Genomic DNA, 13882 nt, shown 5'->3' on the forward strand with positions numbered 1-13882 from the left:
TCCTATTGCACAATTGTACCGGCAAGCCAGCACGCGTGTCAGCATCCGATTGCACAATGCTTCAGTCAAGACAGCACGCGTGTCAGCATCCGATTGCACATGCTGGTAAAGTAAGGTGTTCCGCCTTGACGGGAGTGTCAAGCTTCACTTGCAAGTTGCTACACATAGGTCACCACGCCGTTGTGGAAAGCGTTTGCTGTCAACAAGCTATTGGTTCCCACTTTGCGAGAGGGCTGTGCTGTCAATAATCTATTGGTTGTTGTTGTGCCTAGTTTCAATGGGTGCAAGTTCGCGGAAGCTGTCTCCTCGAGTCTCTACATGGCATTGATGAGGCTTGAAAGCTATATAACGTCTAGCGGCATAGGAGCTTCTCCAACTGCAGTTGACGCTGTCATATCACGATTCACAACAACAAGTAGTGTCTCGCTATCCACAACAACTGTTACCTTGCTTCTGTACAAAAGCATGGAGGTGGCCGACTTCCTCTTTTCTTTGCAGCCTCTCTTCCATTAATATCATTTAGTGGCTTTTAATTGTCTAGATCTAATCCAAGTGTTTCTCTAAATAGGCGGCTTGAAGTGGCTTTTAATTATCTATATATAATCCAAGTGGTTGTCTAGATAGGTATAGCTTAGATTGAATTTACGTAGCTTAAATCCCTGCTATTGTTTAATCATTGTTAATTGTCTAGATCTAATCCAAGTTTTTGTCTAAAAAATAGGTAGCTTAGACTGACTTTAGGTAGCTTATCCCTGTTATTGTTTATGGCTTGTTTAACTGATGACAGCTCTTCTTCTTACAGATGGTGGAGCTTCTTGTGCGCATGGACTGCAAAGGGTGCGAGCGCACCATACGCAAGGCACTCTCCAAAGAGAAAGGTAAGAAAACATCATCGGAAGGGCAAGATCAGAATAGGGTGTCTTAAAATCATACCAGAGTCTAAGCATTCAGTAAATTACTGCATAAATCGTATTAGTTTTCTGATGGATCTGAGCATGCGATTCTGCAAAGCAGGGGTGGATGATGTGGAGGTTGATTTTGAGCAGCAGAAGGTGACGGTGATTGGGTACGTGGACAGGATGAAGGTGCTGAGACGTGTGAGGAAAGCTGGCAAAGCAGCCGAGCTATGGAACCCGACGCAGCAGGAAGACTATAAGCTAAACTACGTCAACACGCCCTTGGCCTTCTCCAAAACGTACAACTACGAGATGCACGGTTTTAACAGCCAATATCACCATGCAGCTGATTCAACACTATATTCTTATGGTGATAGTGAGGAGGAGAATGAATTAGAAGGTGCCAATGCATCCATGTTCAGTGACGACAACCCAAACGCATGCTCTATCATGTGATGCTAGTGATGCTAGTGTATAAAATGTATTCACACCTTACAACCGTTACACACGATGGGCGGCCGTCCTTTTTCCCACCTTAGAGACTACACACCCTGGCCGGCCACCATAACCGCATACACAATTTTTCTTGTCTTCTAAGGCCAAGCACATAGCACTTTTTTTTTTGCCAAAGAATATATGTATTTAAAAGACCTTTAGATCCTTGCGATGTCCATAAGTTAACCATGTACATAAAATTTATGTAATCATATACCTCTTTCCATAAATGTCTCTCCTACAAAGTCATGCCATTTTTTTCCTTCGACAATTTTGTTGACATACACGAAGTCATGCCATTTTTTTTGTTCGGCAATTTTGTTGACATACAACATCCAAGTATCAGTACAATACTTTAAATGGAAAATTTTTGCTCAATAGGTTTTGAGAAGAATGTCATTTGAGGAGCTTAAAATCCTTGCTTGAATCTTTAATACCTTCTAACATCTTCAATTAGAATTATGGTTGTTAAGTTTGCATAAAAAAGTATGTATGTAAAATTGCACAAGTTGATGTAAATATAGATATTTATTGAATTATAACCCTTCCCACGTAGATGATATAGGAGTTCAATACATCAAAGTGAGACCCTTAGTTGGGTCAATGTGTGGCCCTATGAATTCTATGTTAGTATTATACCACCATATGTAAATCATAAAAATGGGAGTATTATACACTTTATTACTCTTTTAGTATTATACCACTATATGGGAGTTGAATACCTCAAAGTGAGACCCTTAGGTCACTTTATGGTCCTATTAATCCTCTTTTAGTATTATACCACTTTATGTAAATCACAAATTAAATGTTTTTCTATCAAGTTGTTTAGTATATTCTATTGAATTTCCTAGTATAGAGTTTATCTCAGAGTGAGACCCTCGAGTTGCTTTGTCCTCCTATTAATACTCTTCTAGTATTATACCACTATATATGTAAATCACAAATGTTTTCCTATCAAGTTGTTTAGTGTATGCTATTGAATTTCCTAGTACAAAGTTTGCTAGCTATCATTTACATCACATAAAATGCATTAATTGTATTTAAATTTTTATAATAAGTACAATTTGAATAGAAAAATCGGGTTAATCATTTAAACTAATTACAAAAAGGAACCTTAGTTTTCTCTATCATTCATACCTTGATTATTCTTATATTTACATGTAGTTGTGTGTGTGTTTTTATAACATTATGATCATTCATCATTGTTGGCATAGTTAAAGTAGAGAGAGCTCATTTTAAAATACGCATGTAACGTATTTTTGTGCTTCATTTTCATAGTGTTTCAATTGAGTTGCCAATAACTTGGTGTTAGCCTTCAATCCCATAAATAATTTATAGTCACATCCACACATTGGATTTTTTAGTCTTGGGGGAGATAAGGTGTACAAAAGGTGCATTTCTAACATAATTTCTTGTGCATATGTGAAAGGTTATTAGAATTGGTATGCATTAAAAAGGCCACCATGAGGCCCTTCTTTGTGCCCTTATTGACCCAATCTACTGTTGTGATATAGAGCTCAATTAGTATGGATATTTATGATATGCTAAGATGATAGCTCTGCACTTATGCCCCTTTTTTGTGCTCCTATTGACCTAATCTAAAGTTGAGATATTAAGCTCAACTAGTGCACATACTAGTGACATGCCAGGATGATAGCTCTACACATAAGCCACTGGCATGGTGGTGAGATTATGGGTGATATGCCACAGCTAGTGGTTATAGGTTGTGTGATAGCCACTTTGTATTAGAGTTATGACATAGTTATAGTGTCAGCTCATGTAGTCAAGTTCCCACTATGGAAGTGTTGAGAGGTAGCGATTGCGGTTGTGCAATGCTACATTGATATGGGTGATGGGTGATGGGTGAGTTATGGAACACATCGATTAAGAGGAGGTATTGAGAGATGTAATCGTGGTGTTGTGTGTATGTGGGAAAGCACCCTAGAGGTGCAAGATATTGTGGCAAGATAAGAATGCCACATGTAATATTGAATGGTGTGTGAGTGTTGACCAGAAGAAGTGGAAAAGGGAGTGCCACATGGATGATGACATGTAAAGTGGGATAAGGCTAGAGAGCCTATATCATTGTATGGTTCATTTGAGATAAGCAATAGAGTTATTGTTGAGTGTGTAATCTCTCTCTCTCTCACTTATGGAGTTCTTAGTGTGGTTTAATCCACCTTAGGTTTTATGCTTAATCTTGTGTCTATCACCATGATCAATCCCATTTTCGGATTGTTAACATCGTATCAGAGCTTGGGTGGGCTCTTGGTTATGGTGATTATTTATGTATAGTTTTTCTTGGTTATTATGAGTTCTTTGATTAAGCATTATTTTCAGTTATTATGAAAAAAAAATTATGCACACTCATATTATCATTTGGATTTGCATTTGTGAGGATTTGAGAGAGATTTGGAGATGCCATTCTCAAGTTTAAGAGGAGATTTGCAACAAGGAGGTTGCATAGAAGCTACCCAAGAGAGTTGCAAATGGGAGTTTTGCAACATGGAAAGCCTACTCATCATATATCAAAGAAGCTGAAAATGAAGATTTCAGCAAGTATGAAGGCTATGGAGTCTTCAGTGTCAGCAAGAGCTGCCAAGAAAAGATTTGTGAAGGTATTTTGAAATTTTCCTCATTCATTTTTTGGTTTGAGCATGGAAGAATGCTCAATGTAAAGAAGGGTTGCTGATTTATGGGATGAGAGAATCCCATGGCTCTTGCAAGTTAGCAAAGAGCATGTGTGGAGTGAAAGGCTTGTCCAAGCAAGAAGGGGAAAGTATTGTGGGCAAGGAAAGGAGCCCATGAATGTGCACATCAAATGGAGGGATGTGCTAATTTGCTCATGAAAGATGAGAAATGTTAGGTGGAAGCAAGATGAAGATTTCACAAGGTATAAGCACCCTTGAAGGTTTACATGCTAAGAGGAAGGCATGCAAGGTGGAGAGCTGAGTGTGGAGCTCATGAAAGCCATGAGGATGGCTGAGACCCATGACAAGGAAGTCATGGAGTGGAAGCTCATTTGGGAGTTTTGGAGCCACAATTGTGGTTATTGGAATATCAATATATGGAGTTTTATTGCAGAGGAAAAGTTAAAGCTTGATGAAGCTGCACAAGGATCTCAACAAAAAGTAGTTTCAACTACGGTAGCAGCAAAGCTTGGTGAGAAAAGTAGACAAGCAAGTGGTGGTCGCAGTAACTGGCTGCTCTCCAAGAGCAAGGTTGTAGTCATGTAGATAGTGCAAAGAGAAAACACACGTGGATTTTGCAAGTTTCCATGGAAGTTGTGAAAACAAGCTATGGTGGCATACAACGCAGCTATGGGTATGGGAAGGAACTACAACAAGAACGGTTGAATGAAAAATAACAAGCTCCCAAGCATGAGCCATGGCAAAAGGCGGCGGCAATTGCAAAGCATGGAATCTTAGATATAAAGAAAATAGCAGATTCAACATGGTACAACTAATTAAGAGCAGGTAAAAGCAAGGTGACTTCAGAGTTTGAGCGATGCAAGGCTATGGAATACTCCGAGCAGCTAGCAGTGCTAAATTACTTGAAGATTTTGGCTATGGTAATGATCTTCTACAACAAAACAGCAGAGAAAGCAAGGACAAAGCAAAATTCAGTAGAATGTTGAAGATGGTCACCATTGAACCTGCAACAAAGCATCGCAATAGTAGTCCCAGAATAGTCAAAAGAGCCAATCAGCCTCAAGCTCAAGGTACCAGTAGATAGCGAGCTACTCCGATGGAAGGAGAAACAGTTAATTGTCGGCACGTAAGCAGAAGAGACGCTAGCGAGCACCAGAAAAAAAGGAAGTGATAAGGTCTCTCATTATTTTATTTTGTGGTCATTACTTAAAACCCTAAGAGATAAGGGTTTGTATTTTGCAATGTGAAGGGACCCAAATTAAGCCCCCGTTCACATGCCAAGGTCTAACCACATAAATTAGCATTCCCACATGGATTTGGCATGGAATGGCCATGTAAGCCACACATTGTATTTTGTTTCTATCTCTCCCCTGCGCCCTAAAATAGCGGCAATTATTGACATATGTGTGGCGGAAAAGTCATGGACCACTTGTATTTTGTGGGTACCCTGCCCTTGCACATGGCATAAAAAGGATTATATTTGTTTTCACCCATGATTATGAGATGGGTAACCGTACCCGAGCCTGCGTGCTCAAAACGAGATGTGTATTTACCCATGGTATGAGGGTAACCTACCCGAGCTCACCGAGAAGCTCAAAATGGTTGTCTCGTGATGTGTGCATAAGCGATGCACGTGTGAGGTGCATGTGCATGGGTTGGTTCCCACCCGAACTTCCATGTTCAAATCGGACTCAGTGGTTCCGCTGTGAGCGAGTCGGCTCAAAATTGACTAGGTGTCTAAGATGGTAGACACGCGCACATATGTTTGGTTGATGGACACTCCAATGTATCATTGAGGGGGAGTGTTGAGAGGTAGCGATTGCGATTGTGCAATGCTACATTGATATGGGTGATGGGTGAGTTGTGGAACACCTTGATTAAGAGGGGGTGGAGAGAGATGTAATCGTGGTGTTGCGTGTATGTGGGAAAGCACCCTAGAGGTGCAAGATATTGTGGCAAGATAAGAATGCCACATGTAATATTGAATGGTGTGTGAGTGTTGACCAAAAGAAGTGGAAAAGGGAGTGCCACATGGATGATGACATGTAAAGTGGGATAAGGCTAGAGAGCCTATATCATTGTATGGTTCATTTGAGATAAGCAATAGAGTTATTGTTGAGTATGCAATCTCTCTCTCTCACTTATGGAGTTCTTAGTGTGGTTTAATCCACCTTAGGTTTTATGCTTAATCTTGTGTCTATCACCATGTGTCTATCACCATGATCAATCCCATTTTTGGATTGTTAACAGGAAGGACCTTAGTAAGTTATAATAGAGAGCACTTTACCACATAATATATACTCATATCTTTTTATATGCTTCGAAATCACTTTACCACATAATATATACTCATATCTCTTTATATGCTTCGAAATCAAACTCTAGAAAGATCAAAATCCATTGGGTTCTCCTTCCCATAGCACAAGGCTTATTGACCAAGTAAAGAAGTGCCTCAGGGTCTAGAAAAAATACAAATTGGTTTGCGAAAAGATAATGCTATTATGGGCTACCTCACCTCCAAGAGAGAACTCTACACATTCACCTAATGGATAAGCAACAGAACACAACCGTCGTGGGGTACTTACCAATGCTTCGATCTCGAGTCCCTTGAGGCCTCCAAGCTCGCTTATAAAGCTCCAAACTCCAGGCTCCACCACCACATTGTCACCGTGGAGTGGCTCACACCATCACATAGACCAATCACACTCTCTGTCACTCTCTCATACAAGCATAAACACACAAGCATGAAAGAGGCACAATGCTAGAATGCTCTCACTCCTCACTCTCTCACAAAGCATAAGGAGAGAACTCTCAAAAGAACAAAGGGGATTGTGTCCTTTTGATTATAAGAAAATTCTTTATATACAATTGGCCCTTATTCACACTTGGGCGCCCAAAACTTACTAACTAGGCCTTGGGTGGCCAATATCTCATAATGTACAACCTCTATAGTGCCTTTGCATGACAATTATTAATGTCTTCAATTGAGGATCATGTTGTTAATCCAAATGGGATTAACATTCCCCCCCTTCCTGATGTAGGTTCTTTTCGCAAAACCTATTACCGAGGTCACAAGACCTGGTCATCGAATTCATGTTGGTAGAAGTTGCAGGTCGGGAGACTAGAGTTTCCGGAGTGTTTGACGGAATGCTGAGTGGGACTTCCAAAATCCAGTGTCAATCATGTCTTCAAATGTAAGATGCATATAGGCTGGAAGACATTGTAAAGCGGTGGTAATACAACATCATTCCTCTGTCTGAAGGCCCTTGGTTCATGTCGAACTGCATATGGTATGCTTCAAAGCCATCATAAGTTTCCTTAGGTTGATCTATGATACCACCAATAATTTCAGGGACCTAACACTGGCCACAATGGTAGGATCAGGTATTCTGTGCCAAGCTTTGATCCAGGTCAGCAATTGTTGTCTTTGTTCTTGAATATGGCCAAATGTTGCTGGTGTGAAGATAGGGAAGTTATAGCAAGCAAACATGAGAGTCCCTGTTTTTGGCCTCTTGGAACTCCAGCGGCGTCCACCTTCACTTGATAGGCATGTATAATGGATCCACTCGCAGTGTTGGTGGCGCGCGCATGTAAACTCTGCTGTATTCTAGAACTATTAGAAACTCTTGCCTCCATGTAGGTTGGACTCCCAAATCTTGCAGTTGTGGCGCTTCCTCATTTGTGTGGATGGTGGTGTATCTACCTCTTTTGTGCACATGATGTCACTTTCTCCATCTTCTATAACAATAGCTAATCATGAACATGACAAGGCTAATTTCTAGCAAGTCAGCTAGATGAGGGTTGGCAAGCCTTTGTGTGTTTTGCGACATTTGCCCACAATGTTCCTTATCCCACAACGAGAGTAATTCCTCTAGTTCGGGACGTGGGGCACGGAGAGGGTATGGTACATAATGTTGACGTGTGGGTGTGACTGCAGAGTATGCTTCTGGTAGGATCTGGCGTGTAGGATCGAATGGAGTAACATCAGTACCTTGAACATGAGCTTTGGCTTTAAAAGTGGATTGCCTGCTTGAATGAAGTCCTCATACTGTGCAGCTATCGAAGAATCCAAAACATATCTTTCAGTGAAAGGCACAATATTATCATATGGAGGTAGATCGCGTACCTCCTGAGGTTGCCGTGGTGGAGATGGGATAGGTGTCAATACCTCCTCGGGGCGAGAGTGTTAGTGGGAAAATCTAATTTTGGCGGGGAGAAAGAAGAGTAGATGTAGTCAGCATGGGAAGATGTAGTAGGCGACGCACTAGGATAAGGATTGAGAAGCCTACTGTGGTGATATTAGAATAGATAGGGTAAGTGTTTTTGGAAACTGAAGATGGACCTTCTTCTTCTCCTTGACCCGTGCTAGGGGTGGATGGCTAGGCTTATGAGCTTTAAAAAGTTCTGAATTTTAGGAATTTCTTCATTATCAATATCCGAGTAATTTATGTGAGTGGCATCAAAATTATATCTTACATTGGTGAGCATAGCCTCTAAATGTTTGTGGATATTAGTATAGAGTTTGAGGATTCCGACAGGGTGATATAAGGTGGACTCACAAAGATTTAAATGTTGGTGAGTATTGTATACTTCTAGCCACCCATGACTAATTGCCCATTGATAAGTATTCACTACCACCTCGTAGTAGACTGGCATCTCTGGTATGCCATCTAGAACAAACAGGTCGAGTTTGTCGACACTATTGTCCAGGATGTCGAAATTTTGTAGCACGAAACACCAACTAATGGAGGTTTAGCACTATAGGATGCAAGGGATAGAAGAAGATGTCTTGAGGGTTTGTTAATATAAGGTCCCTCCTCAATATCCCCATAATGATTGTTGGGTCAGCATCCCTTTCAGTATTTTGTTTAATTAGGGTTGATTCTCCTAAGCCTATATCTTCAGCTAAGTTGATATCATACTGAAGTAATGAGAGTGTTATTGTAGATAAAAACAAAGTAAGAGTGTTAGGAGAGGCCCAAGGAGTTACTGGCAGTTGCCCCAACTCCAAGGCATGCTTAAGGAGGATACACAAATCATCTCTAGGCTCCAGGCGTAGACTTCTTTCTTGTGCGGCTAGTTGCCGGGCCAAATCTTGCATGTGCGGACGTCGGCATTGCTGAGTTGGTTGGAGATGGCGGTTTCCCGAATCATTCGTTCAGCATCCATTTCCTCAAATCTTCTTGTTACAGTTTCTTATGCTCTCCTGGCAGTGGCTTCCCTTTGTTGTGCCTCAGTAATCTGATTGAGCCGTTGTGCTGCCAATCTTTGTGTGTCCTGTAATTGTACTGTCAGTTTTGTGATATGGTCTCGTGACTCCTTTGCACCTCTGCTTGGTTTGTGGTGATGGTTTCGTTGAGGGCCTTGATCTTTTCTACATGAGCTTTGTTTACCTGTTCTCTTTCCTGTTGCATACCTTGCACTCTTTCTTGTTCTGCCTTGAGTTGGTGGGCTGTTAGTAGCTCTATTTGTTGTTGAAGCATATCTTCATTATTCTTTGCAGCACTATCTTGGTACTCCTTGATTTGCCTGGCATGCATAGTTGTGAGCTTTGTGTGGGCGATCTCTTTTTGAAGCTGTTCTTTTGCCTACTCTAGCCTTGCATTTAAGTCAGCATTTTCGTTGATCTTTTGTACAATTATCTGACTTAACACAATATTATTACCTTCCAAGGCATTGTATGTGCTTTCCTATTGTTCTGTAGCCTTTAAGCTCTTAATGATCACTTCTTTGTGAGTTTCTTCTACTATCGCAGAGTTGCTTTTATGCTTTGTACTTGTTGGCAGCTGCTTCCATAGGTTGGTGTTCATGTCATGTAACACGTGTGTTGTCAATAGGTGGCAATGCCACACGTTTCACTCCTGTTCCCACAATTTGTACTAGTCTCAGCATCCATTTCTATAAGTGGATCATGAAGGAGTGCCTCTAAGCCTTCAATGGTTTCCTGGATGAAGCTTTGAGAATCCATGTCTTTGAAGGATTCGAGCTGCGGTAGTTTCTCCTTATCATCCAACCTACTCCTTTTGCTTGGACTTGAAGGATCTGGCGAGCATTGTCTCTTACTAGACTCTCGGGCAGCCTCCAGTTCTTGTGTAGTGATTGGTACTTCCTCGACTACATGTCCGTCCACAGCTTGGTCCTTTTGTGCTGCTTGTTTCTCAGCTGCCTCAGTCGGTGTATCTGTTAGGTGTGAATCCTTGAGAGAAGAGAGGTCTTTGAAGATGAGCTATGCGGGGCTCGTTGGAGGGGTGAGCTGTTGTTGTTATTCCTGCACAGTGGGGCTTAGTAGCTTTTCCTGTAGGGCCTCTTGGTATGTTCTGATTTTCGATGCCACTATCGCTTCTAGTGTTTGTGACTCTGTTGTTGTGACATCTACAATTATCCCTCTCATCTTTTTGTCTGTCTTCTTCCGTTGGTTCTTTTCTATTGTCTTTATGAGCTCGTGTGTTTCCATTAACACTACTTGACCCTCTTCTATCCTTCCAATAGCCTCTTTAGGTTGGTCGGGGATGATAGCTAGCTGTTGGCTCTCCTCTCGTCTGCTGGCTCTTTTAAAGTCCTCTTTGCCACATGGTTAAGTACCTGAGTTAGGAGGTAAGGATTACTTATCTTTGATTGATGAGCTTTTAGGTAATTCTCCATCTCCTTATGCATATAAAAGGCCCAGTCCTCCTCCTTCTCCTCATAAGCTTTAGCTATCCTGTTCAAGCCCACCCTGTTGTACCTGTCAATCGGCTTTATTTGCATCATTAATGGCATTTCTCTGCATGCTTTTTCGGTGGCTTCATCTCTGATGTTTTCGTATTCTGCTCCATTCGAGTTGTAAGAATCTCTCTTTAGCATTTTTTTAATTGGCATTGTATCAAGGGTGTGCCTGTGTGCCTGTGTGCCTTCACTCTGCAGCTGGGAGTTGTAAAGATTCTCTGATTAAATCTTCTGTGTGATGAGTAGCTCTTTTGTGGTGCCATCCGCCTTTGTAATCCTGCCTCTTTTTGTCTGCTTGTCGTATGTCCTTAGGTACTTGGTGCGCAAAGGTCGGTGTCAACTCCTCGTGGTAGTACCTCTGCCATTCTGTCGAGGCTGACTTTGTCAAGCTTAGCTTTGACTTCAGCATCCTCTAATAGATGGAGACTCGCTTTGCTATGGCATTGGAGAGTTACCTTTCCATGTGGTGTGGTAATGTCCTTCCTGATGAGGGTTCCCTGGAATGACTGGGCGTAAGGGCCCAAGAAGTTGGTCTTTAATTTGCTGGCACTCTGTAGTCATTTACTAGTTGGTGACCCTGTAGCACTGTTTGCTTGTGTTGTTGATGGTTGCTCTCATGCCTCGGATTCTGAAACTGACATCTGTGTATCATCATATACAGTCAGTCGAATGACAGGTGGGAGGTTACCTTTTCTTTCTTTTTTTCTTTAAAAAAAAATAAAAAAAATGTTAGTGTTAGTATGTTAATCATCATGACGTGAATGGGTGGGTTGTGAAGTGTCAAGTCGTGAATGGTCAGAATGTGAAAGAGTAGACGTGAAAGTCATGACGTGAATGATGAAGACGTGAAAGAACAGGGCGTGAAAGATATGAGGTGAATTGTCATGACGTGAAAATCTAAGACGCGAAAGTCATGACGTGAAACATAAAGTTGTGAAAGTTCAAGACGTGAATTAGTAGACGTGAGAGTCTAGGACGTGAAACATAAAGTCATGAAAGTCCAGGATGTGAATTAGCAGACGTGAGAGTCCAGGACATGAAACATAAAGTCGTGAAAGTCCAAGACGTGAGAGTCTAGGATGTGAAAGTCGAGGACATAAATTAGCAGATGTGAGAGTCCAGCACGTGAAATTACAAGACGTGAATCATAAAGTCATGAAACTGCAGACGTGAATCTGCAGTCAAAGATTTTATTCATTGTGTGCACATGTTCAGGATGGAGCATTTTTCATTTTATTGAAACACTTCATTTATTGAAATGCATTCAATGGATTTATATGCATTCATTGGCAGGCATTCAAGCATTCATTGGTTTATATGCATGGCAGGCATTCAAGCATTCAATCAATTGACTCGAAAAAGTTTATTTTAGCCTTACACAATCCATTGACATTATCATGAACAAAAGATAGAAATAAGGAAAGCAAAGAAAAAGAAAAAGCAAAAAGTTAAGCTCCCACCTCGACGAGCTTGGGTAGGAGGTTAAAGGAAGTTGGAAGCAAGCACGTGATGCACGAAGGGCGATCGAAGAAGAAGACATGAAACCACACAAGGCAAAGTGATGAAAAGAAGACAAAAAATTCAATTTTATAGCGTAGCCGTCGGACAGGGCGACTATGTTTAATGAAGGAGCCACGTGTCATTTTATAATTGGCTGCCATAGTTCTTACCATTTCACGGCGTGAATTTCTTTGAACTCTTTCACGACGTGAAACACCAAAGGATGGTTCATGGCGTGAACCATTTTCCTACAGTTTCACGTGGAGTTTATAAGATCAATTTATTATCTTTCGTGCTCAAACACTCACACATGCATATGATGATGCATTGCTTACCTTGTCCCTTTTATTTTTACCATGAACCTTGGCACTTTTGGGAATTTGCTGATGTAGTCTTTTTAATTCTATTTGGGAGCTTCTTATTGTTCCTTCCACCCAACTAAATATTTTTGTTGCTATGTCTGGTTGTGTATGTCTTCCATTTGGAACACCTTTGCCTTTGGGCCTTCACCTGTCTTGTTCCATTATGTATTCAGAGTAGGTATGGTTGTTGCCTTGGTCATTTTCAACTCAGTTGGCTGAATTTTCTTAATCCTCCACACAAGAGCAGGTGTGGTGTTGGCTCTATCGGGGAGTTGATGCTGCAAGCTCTCACATTTCTTTGTATATTGATTCGAACCTGTTGTGGTTTTGGCCATGGGATTTGGTTTAGGTACCCATATTGTTGTATTGCCTTGATAGTAGCCTTGTGCTCGTTTTGCAGTAGGTCCCTTCTAACCCATTGCTTTGACGACAGTCATGAATCATGAGGCCTTTGTAATTGCTTGGAGTTCTGCCACTTAGTAGGTGCTCGCAACAACGACTGACTTTTGAATTGTGTTTGTCCCTAAATACATTCATTACTCATTGTCTCCTTCCTCTGGTTGATCCTTGAGTTGATTCTTGAGCACTCATTTATGTGTGCCTTTGTATGTTGGGTATTGTCTAGGCAAATTCAACACAATGGGTGCAGATTCTATTTTTCGAGGTATTGCCTCTGTAGTGATTTATTTCGCTTGATTTGCTGAGTTCCATAATGGTATGGACATGACCTTCACCAATGCTCATCAGCGATCTTGTTCTTTCTTCCCATTGGATATTGCACTTGTTGGCATAGATCCAAGATCGTCCTAGGATCATCTCTTCTTCCATTGTACCTGCAGGTATCACAAGCACCTTTCCGACCAAGTGATTATTAGTGATGGAAATATTAACATTTAAATACCCTTCGGCCTTTGTGGTTGTTAGATTAAGTTGTGGCTAGACCCTGTATGTATTAATGCAACACTTGTTGCAATGTCCTTAGCTGTTGTGAGTCCCAACTTGAGTCGTGCTGGTTCAATGTTTAGATCCCCTTCGTCCCACAAGGGTTACGGATGCCATGTTGACATGAATCAGGCCTTTCTACATTTTAGCTTTGACTTGCCTAGTCTTAGCTGCGTCTTGCGCTTGTTGCTGGATTTTTTCTTTTGCCGGCTGTTTTTGTTCTTTTAAGAGGTGTTCTTGCAAGAGCATCTCTTGGGTTAATGGTCCAAAATATTTTTTTAGTTTACTCCCATTGACATAGCCCTCCATTTGGATGCTGTCAATTGTTTCT

The 13882-nt window shown here is 41.2% G+C and overlaps 1 protein-coding gene across 1 annotated transcript; it reads left to right on the top strand.

Annotated features, from left to right (window-relative positions):
- The first annotated feature begins 317 nt into the window (after window positions 1–317).
- Window positions 318–1621, top strand: LOC147607989 (heavy metal-associated isoprenylated plant protein 28-like). Its single transcript, XM_086789786.1, has 3 exons — window positions 318–471; window positions 803–878; window positions 1015–1621. Exons 1-3 carry the CDS (start codon window positions 319–321, stop codon window positions 1350–1352), a joined length of 567 nt encoding a protein of 188 aa, XP_086645912.1. The 5' UTR covers window position 318; the 3' UTR covers window positions 1353–1621.
- The last annotated feature ends 12261 nt before the right edge of the window (window positions 1622–13882 follow it).

This window comes from Cibotium barometz, chromosome 54 (genome assembly GCF_041138505.1).
Source record: "Cibotium barometz isolate CiBa-2024 chromosome 54, ASM4113850v1, whole genome shotgun sequence".
In the NCBI taxonomy this organism is placed as follows: domain Eukaryota; kingdom Viridiplantae; phylum Streptophyta; class Polypodiopsida; order Cyatheales; family Cibotiaceae; genus Cibotium; species Cibotium barometz.